This window comes from Ornithorhynchus anatinus, chromosome 14 (genome assembly GCF_004115215.2).
Source record: "Ornithorhynchus anatinus isolate Pmale09 chromosome 14, mOrnAna1.pri.v4, whole genome shotgun sequence".
NCBI classification, from domain to species: domain Eukaryota; kingdom Metazoa; phylum Chordata; class Mammalia; order Monotremata; family Ornithorhynchidae; genus Ornithorhynchus; species Ornithorhynchus anatinus.
The window spans coordinates 34341292-34366741 of NC_041741.1; the positions used below are offsets into that span (position 1 = coordinate 34341292).

Below are 25450 nucleotides of genomic sequence, written 5' to 3' on the forward strand. Positions count from 1 at the left end.
CAACGTGGGCATCCTACTAAATCGCAAGCCCTTCCCGCCCACTTTGTGGCCAAGAGGTCCAGGGCTTCTCTGCTTTTTCCTTTCCACCTGTCTCCGCCAGCCCCCTCCCCCGGACCTTCTTAAATGGCCGAGGCCGTGCCAGTTGAGCCCTCGTCCCCGGGCTTTGGGTCTCTCCCCTGCCCCTTATTTGGAAACCTCTTCTTCCCCCCACTTTCTCCTCCTCCCCCCTTTCTCTCTGCGGGAGGGATTGGGGGCCTTTCGCGGGGGTCAAGGGGATGGGGGGGAGTGTCCTCCTCCCTGGGAGCGGGGTCTCAGGAGCCTCGGGCGGCGGCGGCAGCTTTGTTTTGAACACATGTGAAGCCACCTCCCCAAATTGCAGGCCCTCCCCCCACCTTATACTGCCGAGTGGGGGCGGGGGGAGAAGGGCTAGGAGCGGGGGAGGGGAGAGGAGGGAGGAGGAGGGAAGGGGTGGGGGGGGCTGGGGGGAGCCCTCGCATCCCACTTTGACAATGGAAAAGTCAAATTAATGTGCAATGGCACCGACCCCCCCCCCCCCCCCCCCCGGGTCCGTGTCTTCCTTCTCACGCCCTCCCTCCTCTGCTCCCCCCGCCCAAGGACCAACCCCGAGAAGAGGAACCGTACCGCGCCGGAGAGAGGGAGGGGAGGCGAGGGGAGGGAAAGGAGGAGGAGAAGGAGGAGGAGGAACCCGAGGGCGAGAGTGCAGCGTTGCCGCCGCCGCCGCCGCCGCCGCCGCGCTTCTAAAGGCTCGGGAGCGGGAGCCGGTTGGGTCTGTCCCCGCTCCGGGCCGGGAGAGGCGAGGATGGGGCGGCCAACGCGGCGCATTTAGAAGCCAGCCGCCCTCCCGACCCTGCCTCCTCGTCCTCCTCCTCCTGGGATCCGCCACCGCCGCCTCCATGGGGCACCCCTCCGGCCCGCCCCTGCCCCTGCCCCTGCCCCTGCCCCTGCCCCCTGCCCTGCCCCCTGCCCTGCCCCGGCTCCTGGTCCTGCTGGTCCTGGCGGTGCCGGTCCTGGGGGGGGCGGAGGACTGCGAGCTGCCGAAGCTGCCCCGGCAGGCGGGGGAGGGCGGGGAGCGGCGGAGGGCGCTGCCCCATCCCATCGGGGCCCTGGCCACCAGCCGGGCCGGGGGCGTGCTGGTGGCCAGCGGCAGCTGCCTCTACGAGCTGGACCACACGCTGGACCACTGCCGCTCGCAGCTCTACCGGGACGGGCGGGGGGACTGCGGCCAGCCCGCCCCGCCGCCGCCCGCCCAGCGGCCTCGCCCGGGGAGCAGCTACATCAAGCTGCTTCTGCCCTACCTCCAGGGGGAGCCTTCTTCTTCTTCTTCTTCTTCTTCTTCTTCCCCCCCGCCGGCCTCCTCCTCCTCCGCGACGCCCTCCGGCCTGCTGCTGACCGGCTGGACCTTCGACCGCGGCGCCTGCGAGGTGCGATCCCTCGACCGGCCGGCCGGGCCGGTCCTGCGCAACGGCACCGAGGTGGTGTCGTGCCACCCGCAGGGCTCGACGGCCGGCGTCGTCTACCAGGCGGGAGGGCAGGGCCCCTGGTTCCTGGCCGTGGCCGCCACCTACGTGCTGCCCGAGGGCCGCGACGGCAGCCAGTGCAACCCGGCGGCGTCCGACCGGGACACGGCCATCGCGCTGAAGGACACGGACAGGCGCAGCCTGCCCAGCAAGGAGGAGGACCAGCTGAAGCTGAAGCCGCACAAGGGGCCCCTGCACTTCGTCGACGCCTTCCTCTGGAACGGCAGCGTCTTCTTCCCCTACTACCCCTACAACTACACGAGCGGGGCCGCCTGCCCCGACGGGCCCAGGGTGGCCGTCATCGAGCAGAGCGCCCACGAACTGGTCTTCCAGGGCCAGGCGGCCCTCCAGTGCGGCCAGCCCGGGTCCGGAGGCCCCAATCGCACCCTGCTGCTGGCCTCCAGCCCGCTGCCCGATGCCGGGCTCTGGGCCGGGGTCTTCAGCGCCAACGGGGCCCAGCCCCAGGACCGCCGCACCCGGGACACCACCGCCCTCTGCCTCTTCCGCCTCGACCGCATCCAGGCCGGAGCCCGTCCCTGCCACGGGGACTTCCAGAGCCTCAGGACCAAATGCGTAAGTCACCCCCGGGACCCCCGGGACCCCCGGACGGCCAGCGCGGGGGAGGGGGGGGCACAGGGGCACAGGGACCGCCTCCCTCCCCCGGGTGACCCCGGGCAAGGCACCCACCTGCCCCGGGCCTCCATCTGTTCGGCGGGGAGAAAAAGAGGGGGAGCCCCACGTGGGGCAACCCGCTGGCCCCACCTCGACCCCAGCGCCTACAGCAGGGCTTGGCAGAGAGTGAGCGCTTAACAGATGCCGTCGTTATCATCCCGCCCCCGCCACTTGTCGGCTGGGTGACACCGGGCAAGTCACCCACCTTCCCCGGGACTCTGTTCTCTCGTCTGTTCCACGGGGAGAAAAAGACGGTGAGCCCCACGTGGGGCAACCTGATGGCCCTACCTCGACCCTACAACAGGGCTTGGCACAGAGTGAACGCTTAACAAATGCCGTCGTTATCATCCCGGCCCCGCCACTTGTCAGTTGGGTGACTCTACCCAGGTCGACTATAGGTCCACTATATCTCGACCCCAGCGCCTACCACAGGGTTTGGCACAGAGTGAGCGCTTAACAGATGCCATCGTTATCATCCCGTGGGGCAACCTGATGGCCCTGCCTCGACCCCAGCGCCTACAACAGGGCTTGACACAGATTAAGCGCTTAACAAATACCATCATTACCGTTATCATTTTCCCGGCTCCTCCACTTGTCAGCTCTGTGACTCTGGGTAAGTCACTAAGCTTCTCTGGGCCTCACTTCTCTCGTCTGAAAAGTGGGGATTAAGACGGTGCGTCCCACGTGGGGCAACCTGATTACAGTGCTTGGCACATAGTAAGTGTTTAACAAATGCCATCGTTATTATTGCCGCCTATCTACCCCTGCGCGAAGGACAGTGCTTGACTCATAGTAATTGCTTAATAATAATGATGATGGTGCTATGCGCCTAACAGATACCCTCATCATTATTATTATTATTATTGTGGGTCTGTAATAATAATGTTGGTATTTGTTAAGCGCTTACTATGTGCAGAGCACTGTTCTAAGCGCTGGGGGAGATACAGGGTCATCAGGTTGTGCCACATGAGGCTCACGGTCTTAATCCCCATTTTACAGATGAGGTAACTGAGGCACAGAGAAGTTAAGTGACTTGCCTAAAGTCACACAGCTGACAAGCGGCGGAGTGTTTGTATGCACTCGGGTGCCTAGGGGTGGGTGCACGTGTGTGTACGTGCGTTTGCCTGAGCGGGTCCGACTTGGAGCAACGGAAACCAAACAGGAACCAACCCTCCCGTGCCCCGTGCCAGCCCCCGGAAAAGAAGTATGCCCCAGGACTCGGCCCAGTTCGATCCTATTATGGAGGTCCGGCCTTGGGAGGGGCGTCCCGGGCCACCGACTTTCTGGCCACACAGGTCCAAGCAGCGACCCTTCCCTTCACACTGGGGCGCCGGACATCTAGTTGGTTGGGGCTCCGTCCTTCCCGTTTGCACCCGATAACAGCCGTTGGGGCGTTTACTCCCCAAACCGCATGTCGTTTAGTTCTGCAATCGTCCCCCGGGGTAGAGAGCCCGAAAGCCTTCAGAAGGTTCAAGGACCCGCCTCGCAACAAGTGAGGGTGAGCAAACACCTGAAAAAATTCAGAGCACTGGTTACCAACGGTTTTGTTGATTCCTTCCCCTCCCCTCCCTGCACCTCCCCTCTGCTCCCTCCTCCTCCCCCCCTTTGGACAATTAACCAGTTTCAAATGCGAATCCCGTGGCGGAGACCGTCCAATGTGTTGTAAATGCCGAATCACAAAGAAGACATCATGAATGGAAATTAGAGGCCGCATGCGGGGTCATTAGGAAAAAGAATGGCCGAGCCCCTTGTGCAGCAGCAGTGATGGTGTTCTGCAAAAGGCAGGCGAGGACAACTCGTCCACGAAGCCTCCTTGCTTACTCTGGCATTGCTTAGAAAGCATCACGAGGGAGCTTTCCCCGAGCGCTTGTAGCCTCGAGGAACAATTGTTACAATCAACATGTTGCTCATGAGGTCTGTGAAAGGAGCCGAGAACAGCGTTTGGCACATAGTAAGCGCTTAACAAATATCATCATTATTATTCTAGGCCCACCCTCCGTGGCAGAAGGAGTGGTAGTACATTTACCGTGGTCCAACTGTCACGTTCCTGTAGGCTATTAATGTGACTCCCAAATTTATCAGCAATTTGAGAGATTCTAAGCCAGTGGGCTTCCTTGGTACTACAAAGAACTGCCGGGGGGCAGCCCTCCCTCTTCCTCCTGGTAGAAGGGTCGGCCCTACCCTTCTGCCCGCCTTGAGAAGTGGCAAGGGGTTGGTGGTGTTGAGAACTTGCCTTTTTTTTTTTTTACTGCACAGAATTAAAGACCTGAAATGGACAGTTACGTGAGATTCTGTTCTCGTGGGAAATGAATCGGCATGGAGGGGGAGACTCTCCACCTCGTGTTGTGCTTTAAACCTGTTCAGTGTTGCGGCTATGGCAGAAACTGGGCAATGAAATTGATGATGAAATAGGAGCTAGAGAATACTACCTATCAGGGGATCCCTAAGCCGTTTATAAATGTTACACCGTGGCAAATGTTACTGTTATTTTATAAAGGGAAAAACAGAGTTCCAAATGCCCTCGTTTCAAGTCCAGTTTTCTTTTATATGCATGCCTTTATATATCTGGGAGGTGGATTGAGTTGAAAATTGAACCCAGATCTCTTGGGCTCTTAAATTCCCTACACTGTTCTTGATTCCCTGAGGCCTGAGGCAAATTTCTTCCCTTAATTTAGCCGTGCTTTTAATGAAGCCTATACAATGGGTCCCGGAAAGAGGGTCATACTGAGAAAGGTTTGAAATTTCACAGGTCAAAATTATGCTTGATATTAGGACTTTGTGGTCTGTGGACTAATTTGGCAAAAGATCTGCCTGTCTGTTTCTTTCCAATGGTTTGAGCCCCCCCTTCTCTCTTCCTCTCCCCTCCCCCCCCCCACCCACCCAAAATATTGTTTGAAGTTCAGATTCTGGCACCCGTGGCCTTTGGAGCTAATTACATATCAGCTTAGATAGCCACAGCAGATTACAACTCTGCAAGTCTACATCTTGACATCTGACAGCTGTGTAGATGTGGCATGCCAAGACACTTGTCTTAACTACATTTTTCCACCTGGTGGGTTCTAGGTGCCGGAGTTCCAACTTTCCAAACACAGCAGGAGTCCTGAAGGCTCTCGAAATAAACATTCTAGCTGTTCTTTGCTGAGCCGGGAGGGAAGGGAAAGGAAGGATGGAGAAGCTGTTTCATCAGCTCATGCCAGATTTGGAGAGTGGAGGAGAGCGATCCTTGCAAATTATGCAAGAAATCAAAGAATAGTTAAGTGAACACTGCCAAAAATCGGAATTTGGAAAAATAAATAGTCAGTGGGACTATTTACTCCATTTCTTGCAGCTGTCATTTATTGCGCTCCCACAGTCTGCTCGGAATTGTACTGTGTGGAAGAGGAGGTCTCTTACCTGAGAGCTTATCATCCCGAGTTAACTGATATAATCTAGTTCAGACAATAATATGTAGCAGCAGTTTAAGGGAGGATGTAGGTTGGCATGTGTGAGTGTGTGTTTAAACATAAGTTCCTTCACTATTAGTGTGCCTCAAAAGATTTAATGGAGGGATTTGAATGGAGAGAGTGATGGTTTTGAGGAACGGAACTGAGCTTTACCAGTGTGCTAAAATAGACAGGCAGGGAATTATCTTAGCAAGGCCCAGAGTGCCTTATAACCCAAGTTATACATCCAAAGTTTGTGAACTGCTGTTACTCAGGCCAGGGACCTGGCTTCGTTTCGTTTACCCTGGATTTTTCGTCTTGTATTTTGGTAAAGGGTTGCTTGATAATAGTGTCCAAAAAAGATGAATGGTGTTTTAGCCCATGTCCCAAATTATAGTGGTAGCACCTTTTATTACCTTGTATCTACCCCGGGGCTCAGTAAGGGCTCAGCACATAGTTAGCTCTTAAGACATAGCACAATTATTATTCTTAGTGGACAGGGTAGTTTGAAAAGTAATTCTCAGCCAGGGAGGCACAAGGGACCAGATTAGCTTTCCTGCTTTCCCCCTGCATTTCCTGTGTATCTCTTCTCCATCTGCGACCAACCATGTGCTACAGAGTGAGGGCACAGAATTGGTTTTGTTTTGTTTTTGGTTTTGCACCCTGGCGATGTTTTCTCCATCTTAACTCCGTTATTTCTTTCCTCCTTCCAGCTCGCTCCCCTCTAAGAATTAATTGCTGCTTGTTGTGCACTGCATGGACTCTCTGCTCTTGAGTACGCAGTCTGCATAGAAGTTACTCTTTTTTTGGTCTTGCCCAATATACAGATTCCTTTGAAAACCCTAAAGGGGTAGCTCCACTCAGTCTAGGGCAGCTGATGGAGTGCATTTAGGACAGCAGAGGGGCTAAGAAACAGGCAGGCTGGTTGCTCGAGAGCCACCTTTCTCCTCCTAGGCAGTCATTCAACCATATTTATTGAGCACTTACTGTGTGCAGAGCACTGTGCTAAGTGCTTGGGAGAGTATAATATAATAATGAACGGACACCACGAGCCAACAGTCTAAAGCACTTGGGAGAGTACAGAACAGTAAGGGTGGTAGACACGGCCCCTGTCCTTCAGGGGCTTGCCTTTGTCACAGCTGACTCTCTGATGATCCCCTTGCCTGATGCCCTCGAAACTCCCTGCGTTCTTCCCCAGAGAAACGCCTTGCTTTCTCCCCAGAGAAACGCCTTGCTTTCTCTGGCCCTGAGGCCATCAGAAATCAGGAAATCATGAGAGGTCAGTCTGTCTCACACTCTGGAGCAGCCAGGTGAATGCAGAGTTCTGGCAGTGACGAAGAAAATCAAGGTAAAAAGTGGGAGCATGGAGCAGCAGCAAACGTAGCCTGCGAGGGACACCTAAGAAAATAACGGAGAAACTTTCACAACCAGTTCAGGCAAAAGGTAATAAGCATGTGAAGTTAACTTGCCGAAGAAGTTTAGTCAAGATTATAAAGATTAGCTGGGTATCTTTCTGAAAGAGGATTTCCCAAGCCCTTCCTGACTCCGCTTAAATGATTGTACCCAGGGCCCCTTCCAGCTGGCAAAGGGCCCTTTTGAAGTGCTCGATCACTTGGAGAATCCCTTGGTCTTCCTGGTGCCTTCCCGATGTCCTACCTGTATCCATCTGTTCTCCTGATTTTCCCCTCCTGGACCTTGAATCAATCAATTATTACTTATGGCTTAGTGACAAGAGCACGGGCTTGGGAGTCGGAGGGCGTGGGTTCTAATCCTGCCTCCGTCACTTGTCTGCAGTGTGACCTCGAGCAAGTCATTTCACTTCTCTGTGTCTCAGTTCCCTCATCTGTAAAATGGGGATTGAGACCGCGAGCTCCATATGGGACAGGACCTCGATTTGCTTGTATCCACCCCCAGCACTTAGTACAGTGCTGGCACATAGTAGTAAGCCCTTAATGCCATCATCATCACCATTATCATCATCATTTATCAAGTACTTACTATGGGTTCAGCACTGGGCGAACTACTCATTAATCAAATTGGGCAGGCCCTGTCCCACCAGGGGCTCACCATCTATCTTATTCCCATTTTACAGGTGAAGAAACTGAGGCCTAGGGATGCTAAGTGTTGTGCCCAAGTAGGCCAGTAGTGCAGCTGGGACATGGACCTGGGTTTTCTGAGTCCCAGTCCTGTATGCTCTCCACTAGGACGCATAGTGAGTGCTTACTCTGTTCCCAGGCACCAGACCAAGTACTCGGGAGAGTACATTCTAATTAGCAGACATGATCCCTGCTTTCAAGCAGTGTACATTCTTTCTTATGATAGATGTTAAGTGCTTATTGTGTGTCAAACACTATTCTACGCACTGGGGTGAGGTACATGTTAATTAGGTTAAACACAGTCCCTATCCCGCGTGGGGCTTACAGTCTGAGTAGGAGGGAACTGAGGCATGGAAAAGTTAAGCAAGTGGCTCAAGGTCACACCGCAAGCAATTGGCTGAGCTGGGATTAGAACCCAGGTCCTCTGACTCCCAGGCCAATGCTTTTCACAGTAGGCCATGCTGCTTTTCAATCAAATGGGGAAGACAGACGCTAAAATAAATTACAGATAGGAGAGAGAAATAGTGTCAAGCTATGTACATGAGGGCTGTCGTGAGACCTGAATTGCCTAGGGTGACATGATAGTGCTGATATGGAAGGTGGAGAATATCGAGTGGAAAAATTAGAAACTAATCTTGGAAGGTTTCCCGGAAGAGATGTGATTTCAGAAGGGCTACAGCCTGTTGGATATGAACAGGGAAGGAAATTTTAGGTGAAGAGGGTTGCGGGGAAAGAATGGTAGGATGGGACGTACTTCTCAAGACCATCCACCAACTGGCCAGTGAGACTGCCCATTAGAATGACAGGAAAAGCGTGGAAGCCATTCCGTAACAGGTACCCTCTCCCTGTCTTGTTACAAATCTCTCCCTCCTAGCTTTCCTCTCCTAACTGAGGTGTCATGTATTCTCATTGAATACAGATTGCTGTATTTCTCCCCAAGAGGCATTTTGGATAAGGTGGCTTTTTTCTTCCTAAACTACAATACATTCTGTCCTTTTGGTTGGTTGAAATGTTTATGAAATGTTGTGGTTAGACAGAGTCGAAAGGAGAAGAATGATCATGCTGAAGCACAAGCAGTAAAGAAGTTTTAGAACAGAACCAAGATCAAATTTTTGTCGTAAAAGGAAAAGCTGGCAGAGACATTATTGTGGTGCATTAACCCCACTGCTTGCAGAAGAGCAAGAAAATAGCTAGGATTCCCAAATAAATCAGGTGCGTTAACCCATAGGAGTCATCTGATGGCAGCATTAGTGAATATGCTCTGAGGGGAGAGTCCAAGAAAGGAAATATGAGAGAAAACAAATGATTTTCTTTGGGGTTTTTTTGGTGTATTTTTTTTTTTAACGAAGTGGGCTGTCTTCTGAACTCTTTTCCCCTTTTACAATCTCCCTGCACTGGCCTGGGTTAGGGAATCTCCCTTTGTCAAAAAATCTTTCTTCTTGTTGGCCTGGAAGGAGCACTTCAGAGTGTGCCCTTTCCCATTCACGCTGGCTGATTATTATACAGTAGTAGTTGTAGTAGTATTAGAACTGATAGTAGGGATTAGAACCCAGGTTCTCCGAACCCCCCAGGCCTGTGGTCTGTCCACTAGGCCGCACTTCTTCCCAGTAGAAATGCAAAAGCAACATTAACAACATAAAGACAAAGCTCAGAGTCCAGCAGGTCCACTGGTAAAGGGGACCAGTGGGGGCCTCACAGCCCAGCTTTGACGCCCACATTCCTCGAGGCCAATCCCAAACAAAGCTCCCCTTCGTTTTTGATTTGTCCAGGCCTCACACTGACACAACATGGAGTCCCTCTCAGCCCCGTAGGCGCGAGCCATGTCAGGAGCGAAGACCCTGATTGGTGCACTGAGAAAATTATGTCAGAATTCACATCACTTTCCATGTTAGCCAGAGACGAACTCCCACCCAGGCCCATCCTGCCCAGTCATGGAAGCCCAAGAGTAAATGCTGAGGACTTGACTCCATCTCAGGCAGTGTAAGCCCGTTGTGGGCAGTGATTGTCTCTCTCTATCGCTGAATTGTACTTTCCAAGCGCTTAGTACAGTGCTCTGCACACAGTAAGTGCTCAATAAATATGAATGAATGAATTAATTAATGCTGTGTGCCATCCCGCCATTGGGAGTGTGCTAGGCCCTAAAGCCTGCCTGGAGAGTTGACCATCTCAGCGGTGAGCGAGGCTGACCAAGTAGGTACGTGTCCGCTATTTGACCACTGTTTGTTAACTTAGGATCACAGATTTAACAGCAGTGCTCGCCTTCTGTGTGTCAGTGGTAATTTTCGAGCACGGTAATTATCGCGACAAAATAAGCCGAAGAGAGCAGGACCCATTGAAGAGCGAAAGGGTAGTTTTCCACCCAGCCTTATCCCATTTACTCTCTCCCCACCACCCTGTGGGATTACCCCTTATTGAAGGTGTGTTGTACTCACTGTCGCCCTCTTAAAGGCATCCCTAAAGTCCTCCCGTGATGGCTGCTGGTTTCTTGACCTCCCAAAGGCGATTCTGGTGCCTCTGGGCATAAGAGATACGGGGAGTCCAAATGAGGGTTTTGAATCACAAGACTTCAGGAGAGGAATTGCTCTCCCTCCCGCCGGGCAGAGACCATGCCTAATCTGGTGTGTTTGGTCCTTTGTAGTACTCAAACATTTAATAAAAACCGTTGGTTTGCTGATCATAAGTTTGGCCAACTTTCATCTATTTTAAAATGAAAATTTTCTAAATGTCTGAAGGTCATAAGATTTTTCTTCAGTTGGTTGTCACAGGACTCCCTTATCTCACAGTGATCTATTGTTCAAAGCCTCGGGCCTGCATAGATTTTTTTTTTAATCATTTCTGTTTTAATGGGACAGCTCCACGTCTTTCCCCAGCAGCATAAAAATTACCTTTTAAAATATATATCTCAAGTGTCTAATGTACTTTCTGAAAATCTCCTTCTACTGAGAGTTCACCATTGAATATTTTATTTAGATTAAGGCTGCTTTCTTTTAGGGTATGACTGGTTTTTTTTCTATTGGTAAAACTGATCACAGCATACTAGAAATAGCTTATCTTTTTGCAATGCAACTTCAATGGAGAATTAGAGGCGACACTTTAAAGGCTTTCAAAATCAATTTAATTCATGAATCCATTTAGTTTAGATGTTAATGAAACTTAGTGGGCTTAAAAAGAATGAATATTTAATAAGACATAAATTGAAAGACATAAACACTGCCGGCAACAGTTATTGGGTATTGGGTCTTGGTTAAAAAAAGAAACAACAAAAAAAGATTTTCTAATGAGTTACTTCGAATCTGATCGAAATGTTCCATCTGGCCCATCAGAACAAATTTAGAGGTATATTTAGAGACCCCGGTTTTGTTAGAGACTGAGTTCTGGAAGAGAAAATGTGATCCAGTTGCATTCACAAGCAACGTCACCACAGATTTTAGCAGATTAGTCTAGCAGGGTAACTCCAGAGGGGTCTTGTGTGTGTTTGTGTGTGATTCAGCTTCCTGTAGATGAAAGCAGGAAACAGCATGAAACACTACTTTTTTTTCAGTAAAGGAGAAAAGGATGTTTTTGGTGACACTCTACCTGTTCCCTGTTTAAAGAGGGCCCTTAGTCTTTAAATACTGTCAAGGTTTTTGTCTTCAATTGTATTTTTATATGTACTTTGTTGAGTTTATTGAATACCCGTAGGGTGCAAAGCTTGTTCTAGCTCCTAGAGATAACTAGAAACTGCACCAGATAGTTGAGCTGTATTGAGCACTTATTGTGTGCGGCTCACTGTGCTAAGCATTTGGAAGAGTACCACAGAGTTGGCAGACAAGATCCCTGCCCACAGAGCCGTAATTTACAATCTAAAACATTAACAAACTTCAATCATATTTATTAAGAGCTTACTGTGTTCAAAGCACTGTGCTAAGCACTTGGCAGAGTACCCTATAACAAGGAGGGTACAATATTAACACACTTATAACATTTTTCTTTTCCGTGTATAATTGAACTTCATCATGTCCAGATCAACCGGTCCCTTTAAACCTGTGGTGCCTTCCCTTCCACGGCACACCCACGCAGAAACTCTTATGTCTTTTTCTTTTTACACTCCCTGAAACTTCCTCCCACCCTGCGGACTCCCTGTTCGTTCACTGCCGCCCCTACCTCCTTCTCTGTTTCCTCACACGTTGAGGGGCAGGGAGGGGGAACTGAAATGGAGGACGTTTCCCTCTCCCTGGGCCTTCTGTTCTCAGAGAAGCCAGTGTCTGTGCTTTGCTGCCATTTCTTTTCCCTCACATTTGATGCTTTCTGCTACTGTCCCCTGGAACTCTGCTCTCTAGATCAGATTGGAAGGATTTAAGCAGGTGACTAACAGGCTGTGAGGAATCAATAAACGTTAATATTAAGCAGATGCTGTGTGCATGCATTATCTGTGTAGGTGGAAGTCATTTGCGTGGTGTTTCTCGCTATTGAATCATTATCAAAAATAGATACAGAAATGGGCACCCTCGGGGGAGAAAGGGACTGGCATTTCATCAGTTAATTAAACGAGCGTTTGAAAAAAAGCTCCCTGTCCCTTTGTGTGATTTCAGGGAACAGGAGACCAACAATTGGGACCCATTCAGCCAATCGAATCTTCTACCTTGATTCATTCCGATTTGACATCTGTTTACGGTACTGTCGTGCTGAACAGGATCATTTTGTTCTTGGGAACAGGAGATGGACAGTTACTTAAGGTTAGTGATTCCTTTCTCTTCTCTCTCTACTTCAGTAATGACTCGTGAACTTGGTGCTGTTATTGTTACTTCTAATGTGAATCTGAAACAGACTGCTTAAGCACTGCATAGCCCTGGTTCTGTGACCTCTTCCCCTCCCCCAAAGAACCTAATGGAAGCATGGAAGTGCTGACCCCAAAGTTGTGTGGGATCTTCCTTCCATCCCCTCACCCCCCACCACTGACCCACTTATGAGACCCCAGACTTGCACAAACTCTCAATCAATCAGTGGTATTCATTGAGCACTTATTGTGTGCCCAGCTCTGTACTAGGCTCTTGAGAGCATTTATTGAGGGCTTACTGAGTGCTGAGCTCTCTACTAGGATTTTGGGAGCATGCAGCGCGATGGAGTTGGTAGACACGATCCCTGCCGTTAAGGAGCTTATGGTCTAGGGAAACTCTCTTCCCTCCTTTACTCTTTCCTCCTTCCTCTCTTCCTCCCACCTTCCCCCCACTTCTGTCCTTCTCTCCCTCCCCTTTCCCCTTCCTCTCTCCCTTCCTATTCTCTTCCCCTTCCCCCTTTCCTTTCCACTTTCTCCTCCTCTCTCCACTTTCCCCTCCTCTCTCCACTTTCCCCTCTCTCCATTTTCCCTTCCTCTCTCCACTTTTCCCTTCCACTTTCGCCTCCCCCTTCCACTTTCCCCAACCTCCCTCCCCTTTCACATTCCCTCTTTGCAGAGTGCTATTGCTCTCTGGGCTGAGACATCCTCAGTTCTGTGTTGGTGAGAGGGTTCTGATGGCAGAAAGGTTCTCAGAAGCAGCTCACCCACCTCAGCCTAGAGAGGTGCAGTGCTTGTGTCAGAACAACTGTTCCAGAACATTCAGGTGTTGGAGACTGATGGCTTCCCAGAATCCTTTTGGACACAAAAAACTGGGGTGATAAAGTGACTGAAAATCAAATAATAACCGTGTGACTTGCTGGGCCTTTTTTTCAGATAACTCCAATTATTTTCATTTCATTATTCAAGAATTCCCAAGCAATAAATGTGGCAAGCTGGGGACTCTCATGACGCACTCTGGTACCTGGGACAAGTTATTCAGCCACTTCTGAAAACAGGGATAAAATAATCCCCTCTAGTCTTTATGCTTCCTGTGGACAGGGAGTATATCTCCCAACTCTGTTAGATTGTTCTCTCCCAAGTACTTACTGCTGTGATCTGCACACACTAAGTGCTCCATAAATTCCACTGATTGATTGAATGATCAGGCCAGGAACAGAGCCTGTCTTCACACTCCACTAAAGTTGGCTTCCCTAGCCTCTCCCACCCTATAATCCTCCCCAAAATAGCTGGCTTGTCGGGTAGTGGATGGCCTGACCTTACTGGAAACCCTGATGAATGACCTCATTAATTTTGAGTTTAAAATTTCATATTTTCCTGAGCATTTTGAAATGCAGGCACCATATGTGGTGAAATTGTAATTTCTAACACAAAGGAGAAAATTAAATCCCAGAAAAATTAAGCAATTTCTTCAAAATTGAACAGTGGCCCAGCTGGCTAAGTCAGTGGTGGGACTTGCTCACATAGGCATCGTCTCTAGGAACAGCACTGACAAGTGTGTGGTATTTTACCTGCCCCTTGGGAATGAGGCTAATTCCATTAATTCATTCCACACAAAGCACTCACCTGTTATGGGTGACACCAATTTATGGGCAATCTCACCTGGGCTACATTTCATTCACCCAGTGGGCAAAAGATAGGCCTACATAAATTAGGACTGAGTCTCTCCCCCTCCCAACTGCCCTGGTTTTCTTTGAAATTATTTTGTGGGAACAGAAGCCATTCTCAAACAAATCCAAACAAATAAAGCAGCTTTTTGCATACTGAGTTAGAAGATTATTGGAAGTCAAACAATGCTGTGGCCTAAAATAGCCTGGCTGCTCAGTGGCCTTGGGCTTGTCCATTCATTCTTATGGGAAATCGCAATTGGTCAGGCAATATTTCAAAGGCCCAAAGATATGGCAGGAAAGCCCTGGCAGGTGAAGACAGAGGCAGGTGAATGTCTGGGAGTTTGTTGTTCTGCCTGGTCAGTGCCTCTGTCTTTCTGCCTGTGCCTCTGAGTCCTCTGCGGGGCTCAGCTCTGAAAAGCACTGTTGAGAGGGGCAGAGGTATTTCTGGTCTCCTCATGGCCCTTCCCTTTTTTTATTGTATTTAAGTGCTTACTATGTGCCAAGCACTCGGATAGATACAAGGTAATCAGGTTGAACACAGATCCTGTCCCACCTGGGTCTCTCAGTCTTCATCCCCATTTTACAGATGAAGTAACTGAGGCACAGAGAAGTTAAATGACATGCCTGAGGTCATACACCAGGCAGGTGGTGGAGCCGGGATTAGAACCTAGATTCTTCTGACTCCCAGGCCCATGCTCCATCCACTAGGCCACGCTGCTTCCCTTAAATCATGTGTCCATACTTTTCCAAAGCTAAAAGTGGGACAGAGCATTCAGTAGTCCAAGCACATGGGTGATGGGAGAGAGAGAGAGTCAGAGAAAGACAAGCACGTAGCCAGTTTCCCCCAGGGGGAAACCAGCCCTGCTTGGTAGAAGCTAAGCAACAACAGGCCCCGAGTGCAGCCCCACCACCACTGGCTCCCACCACTGGAGAGTTGACTGCCTGGCATGAAACCCATAAACAGCCCTACTATGGAGCTGGTGAAAGGGGGAAGCAGGTGAGACACTTGGGATGGAAGAAGAGGTGCTCAGTTCTGGATACTTTAAGTTTAAGGTGCCAATGGGGCTTCCAAATGGAGATGTCTTGGAAGCAAGAGGAAATGGCGTGACCGTAGGTCAGATGAGAGACTGGGGGTGGAGAGGAAGATTTGGGAGTCATCTGGGTAGAGATGGTAACTGAAGCCAGGAGAACAGATGAGCTCCTCTAGAGTGGGGGTAGAGTAGGGGACCCAGCAGAGAGCCTCGGGGGACACATTCAGGAGAGACAGCTGGGCTCTGACCCTCCCTGCTAGAATTCAAGGTTTCCCCTGGATGGGCGCCCCCCAGGAATAGTGTAGAATTAGAAGTTTCAGCAGCCAATGGAATAACCACCTACACACCAGATTATTGAACATCTGTGGCTGGATCTCTGCCCTGAACCACACTCTCCTCCCACTTCTTCTCTCGCCCCCTTTCTCTAAGGCTTCTCTGCGGTTCTAAGTAGGGAAATGGTGGTGGGAAGGTCAGGTGCTCAGGCTGACCTTAGAGCTTTCAGGACAACTCAGAGAGAGAGAGAGAGGGAGGAGGGAGAGGGAGCCTGGATCATCACATTTGAATCATCCACGGTTTGTGGCCCTTTGTCCCATTCTTGTTATCGCATCACACTCTGTCGACTCACAGATAGAACATTGATAGTGGTGGGGGTTGGGGGAGGGATTTGACCCATTTCTATTTTTGTAATAAAAAATGCACACCCACAAAACTAAACAACTTCTTAAATGTAGTCTCTGACCTTTGGAATTTCTTGGTAATTTTGGAGGCACGTTCAGATTTTAAGCTCTAGCAGGGCAACGGAGCTGGTTTAGGGTACGAGTCTCCCATTCTCCAATCACCTCTCAGTCCCAAGCACTCTCTGAACAGTTAACAACTTGGGCCTGTTCAATTTGATCATTCTTTCACCTCTCTGTCAAGCCTCTTCTCTTCAGTGAAGATGATCTAGAAGTGGACTTTCTCTTCCCTCTCCCCAATGCCAAACTAATCTATCCCTGTAAGTCTGGCTCACTCTTTCCCCTTTGGGCTTGTTCCTCTTTTTCCTCTTTTTTGCACGTGATTGCAAGTTGTAATTTTTCAATTGTAAGTGTCTCCACTGAGATCAGCAAAAAATGGGTCCCAATTTACCAGATGATGGGAATTCACGTGGCCAGTACTGCAAGGCATGCTGGAGAGTGTCTGCATTTCTATAGAAAACCCACAAAGTCCTTCTTCAGTATCCAGTAAAGTACACCATGTGGTTCAAATGCTTCTTAGATGACTCGGTTGCATTTAGCAAATAAGGCTTCATTTCATTTCCTTTCAAGTACCCGAGGAAATATTTTCTGTTTTTCCAGATGATGGCAATCAGTCTTGGATGGAATTTTCCTGATTGGGATTTTGAGAATTCGTAGTTTTGTGCTTGTAGGTGTAAAGCAAAAGAGGGCAGAAGCATTCATAGAGGAGTGGTGGTCGTAGCCTTCGGAATAAGAAGGGAATAACTCCTCTTCTGCCAACTTTGTAATGGTATTTATAAAGCCAGTCTTTCATGGCAATCATGGATGTCTGGAAACGCTTCGTGACTTGCTGGGCCCTTTTCAGAAAAAGGAGGCTGCAGGGCCATGCTGACCCCATTTCTGCCTCCCAGAGTCCTTTGGAGCCTTCAAGGTATTGTGGAAGCTCCTGATGAGGTTTTGACAGCCTCAGGCTACATTGGGGTGCTGTAGCAGCCTCCAGAAAGCTGGGGTTCTATTGTGTTTGCTCCCCTGAAACTGCAGCAAGGCAGAGACACAGTGCAAGGGTCTGAGGCCTGGCGTCATTCTCACCCTGAGATGAATCAGAAGCAGTATGGTCTAGTGGAAAGAGCACAGGCCCAGGAGTGAGGACCTGGGTTCTAATCCCAGCTCTGCCAAATACTTGCTATGTGACCTTGAACAAATCACTTACTTATTTGCAAACCCTTAGGAGCATATCATCTTGTCTGCATCATCTCTGCACTTGGATCTGTACTCGCTAAGCACTTGATATTCACTCCACCCTCAGCCCCACAGTACTTACGTACATATCCATAATTTGTTTATATTAATGTCTGTCTCCTCCTCTAGACTGTAAGCTCCTGGCTGGCAGGGAAAGTATCTACCAACTCGTTTTATGGGACTCTCCCAAGTGCTTAATACAGTGTTCTGCACACAATAAGTGCTCAGTAAATACCACTGATTAATTAGAGCTAGGTTAGATTGAAGAGGTGAAGAATGCTGAGAGGTAAAGAGAAGATAGGTAAAGAGAGAGATGACTGGTGGATAGCCCAAGAGCCAGTGGTGAGGAGACCTTTAAGGATGGGAGTGAGGTGCTCCAAGGGGTTTTAGGAAGAAGATATTTGCAGCTGTTTATAAGACTGACGAGGAAAGAGGTTTGAGGTAGAGAGGCCAGTAAGGAGACCATACTATTTCAGTAATCCAACTGGAAAGTAATGAAAGCTTAAACAGGGTTGGGGATGTAAAGGCCAAGAGGAAATGCCACAATTATTATTAGTATTATTATTAAGATTCAGGTCCATGAAATATCGAAGAGGAAGAATTAACAGAAATTAAATAATGACTGGATGTGGGAATTGAGGAAGAAATCAGATTTCACCAAAATTGTAGGGTTCTGAGACAAGGAGGATACGGGTTTTTGATAGTGGTAGGGAAGTTAAGAGGAGAAAGTTTAGGGAGGAAAGACATCAGTTCAGTTTTGATATGTTGAGTTTCAAGTGCTGGTCAGTCATACAGAAATCCACCTCAGTCCCTGTTAACACAATATTCAAGAGGTATGGGGAGAAAAAAAAATACCCAAATCTGTATGTAACCTAAGAAACCTTTAATTCTGCTCACCTTCCACCCTTCTCCTGAATTGGCTTGTTTTAAGAAAAGCAGATGTAAAAGAGCAATTTGCTACTATCTTCAAAGGTTTTCTTCATTTTTCTGATGCTCCCTGAGGGACCTCGAAAATGCTCAGGTAATTATGTTGGCATCCCAGGCTCTTTTTGTGTGTTACATAGTACTCTCTGTAACTGAAAAGTAGTAGACTTCCAAAAGTTTTAACTCTTTACATCACTTCTCTTAGAAATGGGATGTAAAGAAATTGAACTGTGAGTGAGTGATGGTATGTTCACTCCTAGGCCCAGGCAGAGCCAGTAATCATCAGTGGCAAGGAGACTTTTAACTGTTGTATTTTAACTTCCCTAACACCCTCTGCTAAGCTTTCCCAATATAATAGTAGGAGAGAGTGAAAGAACAGGAGTTTTTTTTTTCCTTTCTCCCCCGTCTCCTTACCACTTTGTGGTTCCTGTGGGCGTTGTTTTGCTTTTTCTGATGCCAGGCGGCAACCCATCCTCACCCAGTTACATGCAGGACTTCCTGTTGAGGTTTTTTTCCCCTACCAGAGCACTGCAGATCTGAAAACTGACCAACTAGTAGACTGGTAAACCAAAAAATCTTTGAGGAAGAAAAGTTTGTGTTTTTTTTTCCAGACTCCAGTTGATTCTCGCAGGACTGTTAAGTATGTTAACTTGCTGCAAGAGCCTTGGGTTAGGTTTTGACACAGAAAGCAGAGGAACATATGTCAAGATGCTTAAAATCTTTAGATTGGATTAGGAATTCAGATCTTGGAATTCAGTAATACTGCCAAATCTCATTTTTCCAGATATCTATTCTATGGAAATCCCCTTTTGCCAGAAAGCTCCCTGAAATTCCTTTTTGTTTTCTCTGCTCTCCTTTCCTGCTGACATTAAACTGGGCCCAAAAAAGTCATGTCCACAGCCTTTTGAAAGGCTCTTCAGTTGGACAGTTAGAATCAGCGAGGAATGTGGGAATATTCCACTGCTGAAATTCCATTCCTCTAGAAAGGTTTAGGCCGATTTTTGGATGAATGGGATTTACGTGGATAATTCAAAGGATTGTGTGGTTTTAGAGGTCTGGTATCTTTGGTGTGTCAGTGTCAAATTTTAGACTGCAGAAGGATGTAAATCTTGCTGTGGGGCAAGTTTAAACTCCAGTCATCTTGATTCCCCCACCTGATTGATTTCAGAATTCATATTCCACTAAGTCAAGGTCGGAAGGAAAGAACTCTTCCTGATGCCTTTGCTTTATTCTGCCTTATGCATTCTCCTTCTTGACTGATGTTGTAGTGATTCCATTGCATAGGGATGATCTAATTCCATGGGGACTTTTTTTCCTAGTAAAAGCAAAATTCAGCATTTTGGTACTGGAGTAATAGAATTATAAGGTTGGTAGGGACCAGGAAAGGTCATCTCATTCATTCCTCTGCCTTCAGACAAGACTTTACCAAGGATAGAAATGAAATTTCATAACTCACTTATTGCCCATACTTTACTAGCTTAACCAGATTCACAGTTTTTAGAACAAGTTCTGGACAAAGATGGCTTCTGTGATGGATTGAGGACACATTAAGGCAGGGATCCTCCTCTGTCCTGTCACTCCCTTCTATATCGATATACATACTGTGGCTGGAGTGTGTGAAATGGCAGGAGACTGTGCAAAAGGAAGAGGAGGTAAGAGGACACTGCATAGGTCCACAGAACCCACCATTAATAAATTCCATTGCATTCTTCCTGGATTGGTGGCTAGCCATCTAGGGAAAAGCAGTGTGGATTAGTGGAAAAATCATGGACCTGGGAGTCAGAAAACCTAGTTTCTAATCCTGGCTCCATCACTGGCCTGCTCTGTGACTTTAGGCAAGTTGCTTCTCTGCACCTCAGTTTCCTCAAGTGTAAAAAGGGGATTAAATGCCTGTCCTCCCTCGTACTTAGACTGTCATCCCCATGTGGGACAAAGTGTATCTGACCTAATTAGCTCATATCTACCCCAGTGCTTAGAACAGTGCTAGACACAAAGTAAGAGCGTAACAAATACTGTATAAAAATAAGCAAACGCACGCAGCTGATGTGGTCCAGTAGAAAATAAAAGTGGGTTTTCCTCAACCTCTTCATCCAGGATTGAGAGTGGATTGAAATTTTTGTAAAAATATTGAGACCCAGAATAGAAAGCCACGGTATATTCTGTTCATTTGAAAAATTTTTGTTTTGATTTGCTTCTGAAGTAGAGAATTTCCAGTGATCTGATCATGGGTTTTTACTATGGTGATCTGACTTCATCAAAGATTTATTTGGCAGTAGCCTACTTCTTCTTGTCCAAGTCCTCACAAGCAAGCTCCAGAAGCATTTGAGAATTTTTCACACAAACTTTCATTTTGGCTGCTTGTTGCCTTTCTTCAAAAATATTCTTCCTATGAGGAAGGTGCTATTTTGGGTTCCACTTGAGTAATTGGTATGAATGAGGTATGGAGAAAGCCGGAATCCTCCCCTAGTCCACGCCTCTGCCGTTCATTCAGTAGTATTTATTGAGCTCCTACCGTATGCAGAGCCCTGGTCTAGGTGCTTGGAAGAGTACAATCATCAATCATTCACTTGCATTTGAATGCTTTTGCAAAGCGCTGTACTGAGCATCTGGGAGAATCAAACAGAGTTGGTATACACCTTTCCTGCCCACAGGGAGCTTAGAATAAATGATGAAGGCAAAGATTAACTGGTACATGTAGGGATGATTGGTATTTTCCCAATTCTCCCCTATAAAATGTCTCATGAACATTTTTTTCCGGCAGCATTTATTTCTGCCTTAGGATAGTTTTCTTGCCTCCTATAGACATATCCAGAGTGTTTTTCATTCTGAATAATATATCCAGAACTTTCCCCCTTAAGAACCTATCTTTTTTCCATTTTTATTTAGTAGCAGTTAGGTACTTCTAGTTGTTGAAATTGTCATTAAAAAAATGGCCCAGAGATCTGCAGTTATAAACTCTGTAAATCCTGTCTCCTTCCAGAGGTGCCTTGGTACTGCAGGACACCTACCTGCAAAACCAGGAGCCTAGTGGTTTTTGTTGGGGGGGGCGGTTTGTGTCTTGCTAAAAGCTCAAGGAATATTAGCTTAAAGTTTTTAATGTTTGATAAAGAAGTAGATAAAATGATGAATGTGTCCGTCAATCTATGTAATCTTGGGACTCATTCTGACAGCTCTCCACCCATTCCTTCCAAAACTGCAAAGCAGCGTTGCTTAGTGAATCAAAAAAGAGCTTGGGAGTCAGAAGAACCTGGGCTCTAATCCCAGGTTTGACACTTGCCTGCTGTATGACCTTGGGCAAGTCATTTAACCTCTCTATGCCTCAGTTACCTCATCTGTAAAATGGGGATTAAGACTGTGAGCCCCATGTGGGACATGAGCTGTGTCCAACCTGATTAGTTGGTGTCGACCCCAGCACCTAGTACAGTGCTTGGCACATAGTAAGCCCTTAACAAATACTGTAAAAAAGAAGAGACGAAAGCAGATTTCTCCTCACTAGAATGCTTTTATCTCAGGGCTTTCCCTAAATTATGAAGAATAGCGACTGCTTCATTCTGTGACTTAGGTCTTGGTATCTCTAAATTGGGAAGGTGACACCCTGCAAACGGCAGCAGTAAGCAAGAGGGAGACAGAAAGCTTAGAGCAAGTAGGCTTAATACAATGTCCTGGAGCTAAAAAATAAGAAAGGTGAAGAGAATATTAGGAGGCAGAGATCTTTTCTGCCTTTGTGCCTCAATCACCTTTAATACACATAATTTGTTGTTTTTGTTTACTTAGACTTGTCTTTCTCATCCCTACCCACCCCTACTTCTCTGACTAGAGAGAGAGAGAATCTGGTCTTCACTTAGCTCTTATTTTCTTCCTCTTTACTCTGTCACCAGCCCTTGCCAAATGGCTAGGAGTGAGGCGATAGCAGTAGTAGTAACAGGATTCATTGAACGATCAAATGCACTGTACTAAGCACTTGGGAAACATACAAGAAGAAAATGGCAGATTCCCTGCCCACAAGAAGCTTACACTCTAATGGGGAAGACAGACAAAGTACCAACAGAGGAAATAATTTAATGTACAATTAGATCAAAGTATACGTTATGTGTAATCGCTGAAGATAGGTGAGGGGAGGACTGCTCCTTCTGTATTTCCTTCTCCCCCACCAAATCCCTTATCCCAGTTCCAGCCAGCATCAGGATTAAACTTTTCTCTTCTTCAGGAGGGCCAGGAGAGAGCCAAGAGCTGGGCGGGAGCTGTAGTGTAGTCTGAAACTCCTCTCTCTGAGTTGGATGGTGGGCTCAAGATTCCAAGAGCGGCAATGCGATTCCACAGCTGCACTGTGACCTTTTCGGTACCGCAAAGGCAGACCCAATGAACCAAAAATGATCAGTGATTTGTGGGGGAAATGGCATCGAGCTGACTGCTGGTGTGCAGTGACCAGTGGAAGAAGTGGCTTGGTTTGAGAAAAGACGTGCCTGGAAGCAAAAGAGGTGAAACTACAAATGACGACAAGATCTGGCAGCAGTCACATCCACTAACCAGGGTGCAGACAACATGTGTATTGAATACGGAAAGGATTGCTGGTCTCAATTTGTTGTTTGCAGGCATGATTGTTCACCCAAATGTTAATGCTTGGGCCAGGATACACTCGTACATGTACACACACACACACACTCACACAACTATGTAGAGCTGTTTCAGGAATTTAGAGCATCCTATTGTACATTACTTTATGTAGATTACCCCATGGATACATTGCTCTAGTCAGCTTCCTTTAGCTTTAATGTCATTCTCTGGCTTAGAGTACTAATGAACCTGTCATCCATAGCCTTTGATAGACCCCTAAGGGCCAACTTCAAACTGGAGTTGTGTACATCTAGCTTTCACATGAGACGACTGCAAGAGCTATTCAGAGAACTGATGTTTTTCATGACCCTCTGCAACACAATAACAAAATACTCCCTCTTTTTGTCATTATTAAAATCAAGAAATGGCAAGATGTTTACATGTTAGTGACTTTTGAAATGGGATTTTAGGGCTTTTGCCAATTTTCTTATCCTAGGACTCAACTGATTTTATGAAAAAATGTCTGTTTCTCTGAAAAATAGGTTATTCTTGATGAGACACTGAAGTCAAATTGCCCAGAGGTGATCTATGAAATTAAAGAAGAAACACCTGTTTTTCACAAACTTGCTCTTGACCCTTTGGATAATACCTACATATATCTCCCGGCAGAGAAAGAGGTTGGTAGACATTCCAGATAAAGTTTTTGACTTAAAAGAAGCCAGTTTTCTTTGTGTCTATTTTCAGTGGTAGCGTTTGCATTTGGAGAATCTGGGTAAATCCATAGTAATTACAGGAGAAGAATTTAAAATTTGGGAGTAACTAGAAAATATTATGTATTTAGAGCATTTTATTATTTAATTACATCCATGTCCCTACAAATGCATTTATTGTGAAGGTTTCAGAGGTAAGTGTGCAGAATTTATCCTTTGAGCTATTTCTGTATTGCAGTGAATTTTTGTGTATATGAATGAAAACATGCTTTGCCGACATTTGTCAATTTAATGTTTGAGGTTGATAGAAACAATGGCCTCAAACAGGGTTATGGGAGAGGTGTGCCATTTTCCTCATTATTTAGGTCATTTGATTGTGTCAGTATTTCTCCCCCTTTCTGTTATGGCACTTTGATCTTCATTATTGTGTCTCTGATCTCCAGCGTTCATTCAGTGGGCCCCATTCAGTGTTCCTCTAAGATCAATAGCTCAGAGGACCACTGAGCCCTCTTAGGGACTCTGGAAAACACAAGGTTGCTGAGCCCAGGTGAACAGCTTGTAAAATATGCAATGCTTGATGAAAAAATGTGAATTCTGCTAGGATTGTTTCCTAATGTACCATAGAATTGCTAAAGCATTTAAAGGTTGAGTTGATAAACATTCCTTTTGTGGATTCCACCTCGAGTTGTCCTTTCGACTGTTGATTATGATTGTTTGAGTTACTGTCGCTTTTATTTTTAGATTAGAAGGATACGTGTCGCAAACTGTGATAAACATAAATCCTGTAAGGAGTGTTTAACGGCGATGGATCCTCATTGTGGTTGGTGTCATTTGCTCAAAAGGTATTGCCTGAATTTATTCTCACCCCTCCTTTTAGAAAGTACCTTGCGAAAGATCTCCTCTTTCCCTAATTAGCCATCATTTCAATGGCTGGGGGGACTGAATTCGTAATTGACTTAAATGTCATTATATAATCCTAATTAATTCTCAAAGGTTTTTCTAGGCGGGGTCACCATTTCTGCTATATTGTTCCCTGTGGGTTGTGGGTCGGTTGAGGGGGAGGGAGTTGGGAAAGGGCTTGGAAGAGTTGGCTCCAGTTTTCTGGAGGGACTTGCTCCCATTCTCTCCTGCTGCCTGCATCAGGAGGACTCGGAAAACAGGCCGAAGGATCCCCCAGAAGGCTGAACAGCAGCTAAAGGGCATCAGGCAATCAATCAGTTAATCAATGGTATTAATTGAGAACATGCTATGTGCAGAGCACCGTACTAAGCGCTTGGGAGAGTACAGTACAGCAGAGGTAGCAGACACGTTCCCTACCCATAATGAGCTTATAGTCTGGAGGGGGAGACAAGTTAATATAAATAAGTAATTTACAATTTAAGGATATGTATGTGAGTGCTGGGTGTGTCCTGTGAGTAACAGATTGCAATCGTCATGAGTGAATCTGTCCTTTTAACCAAGTGGGAGGAAAGCAGATTGGAAATACAAAGGGGCACCATGACCAGTGTGGTCTTTTGATGTTGGGTGTGGCACTAGGGCGGGTCATGTTTTATTGGCCTCTGAGCAGAAATGGCCAGGTAGAGTCAGAAAGAGCAGACACTGAATGAAAAGATGGCCCATGTGAATGTAATCTTCGGCGCCCACCTTTACTTGGGAGTGAAGTGGATCTTTCAGACCACAGGCAAATCTGTTTAAAAGAATAGCATCATTTGGCATGTCCAACAACCAGCATCATTCTCAAAAAATAAACTGCTGGTTTTGTATGCCCCCTGAATCCGCGTTGCCCGCCCCTTGAGGCAGTCCTGGGGACTGAGTCTTTGGGGGTTTGGAGAGAGCCCGTCTCGCCTCTGAGGGGACTTGTAGTCGGCTTCTTATCATGGCAGTTCCTCACATTGCTGGGACTGGCCTGGTTGGATTTCTCGTTGCCTTGGCAACCCAATACTCCGGCTCTCACTATAGAACCAAGGAGGAGAGCATTGACATAGCTCAAGCAGAAATGAAAAAAACAGTCCCTGTCAGTTTAGTGCTCTCGGTTTTTAAGGGGAAAAAAATGAATTAGAAAGCAGAGCTGATCAAGAAAAAGCCGAAAGCGGAACAGGAGGCAGCCAAGGGTTTGGGTGGAGGAATA

The 25450-nt window shown here is 47.3% G+C and overlaps 1 protein-coding gene across 1 annotated transcript in view; it reads left to right on the forward strand.

Moving 5' to 3' along the window:
* Nucleotides 1–977: 977 nt before the first annotated feature.
* Nucleotides 978–25450, forward strand: part of PLXNC1 (plexin C1) — a gene marked incomplete at its 5' end in the record, with an annotated part of 126375 nt that continues 101902 nt past the window's right edge. The window contains 4 exons of the mRNA XM_029078668.1: nucleotides 978–2111; nucleotides 12300–12443; nucleotides 23155–23289; nucleotides 24064–24164. Of these exons, the coding sequence (XP_028934501.1) occupies nucleotides 978–2111; nucleotides 12300–12443; nucleotides 23155–23289; nucleotides 24064–24164 (1514 nt within the window). The remainder of the gene's footprint in view (nucleotides 2112–12299; nucleotides 12444–23154; nucleotides 23290–24063; nucleotides 24165–25450) is intronic.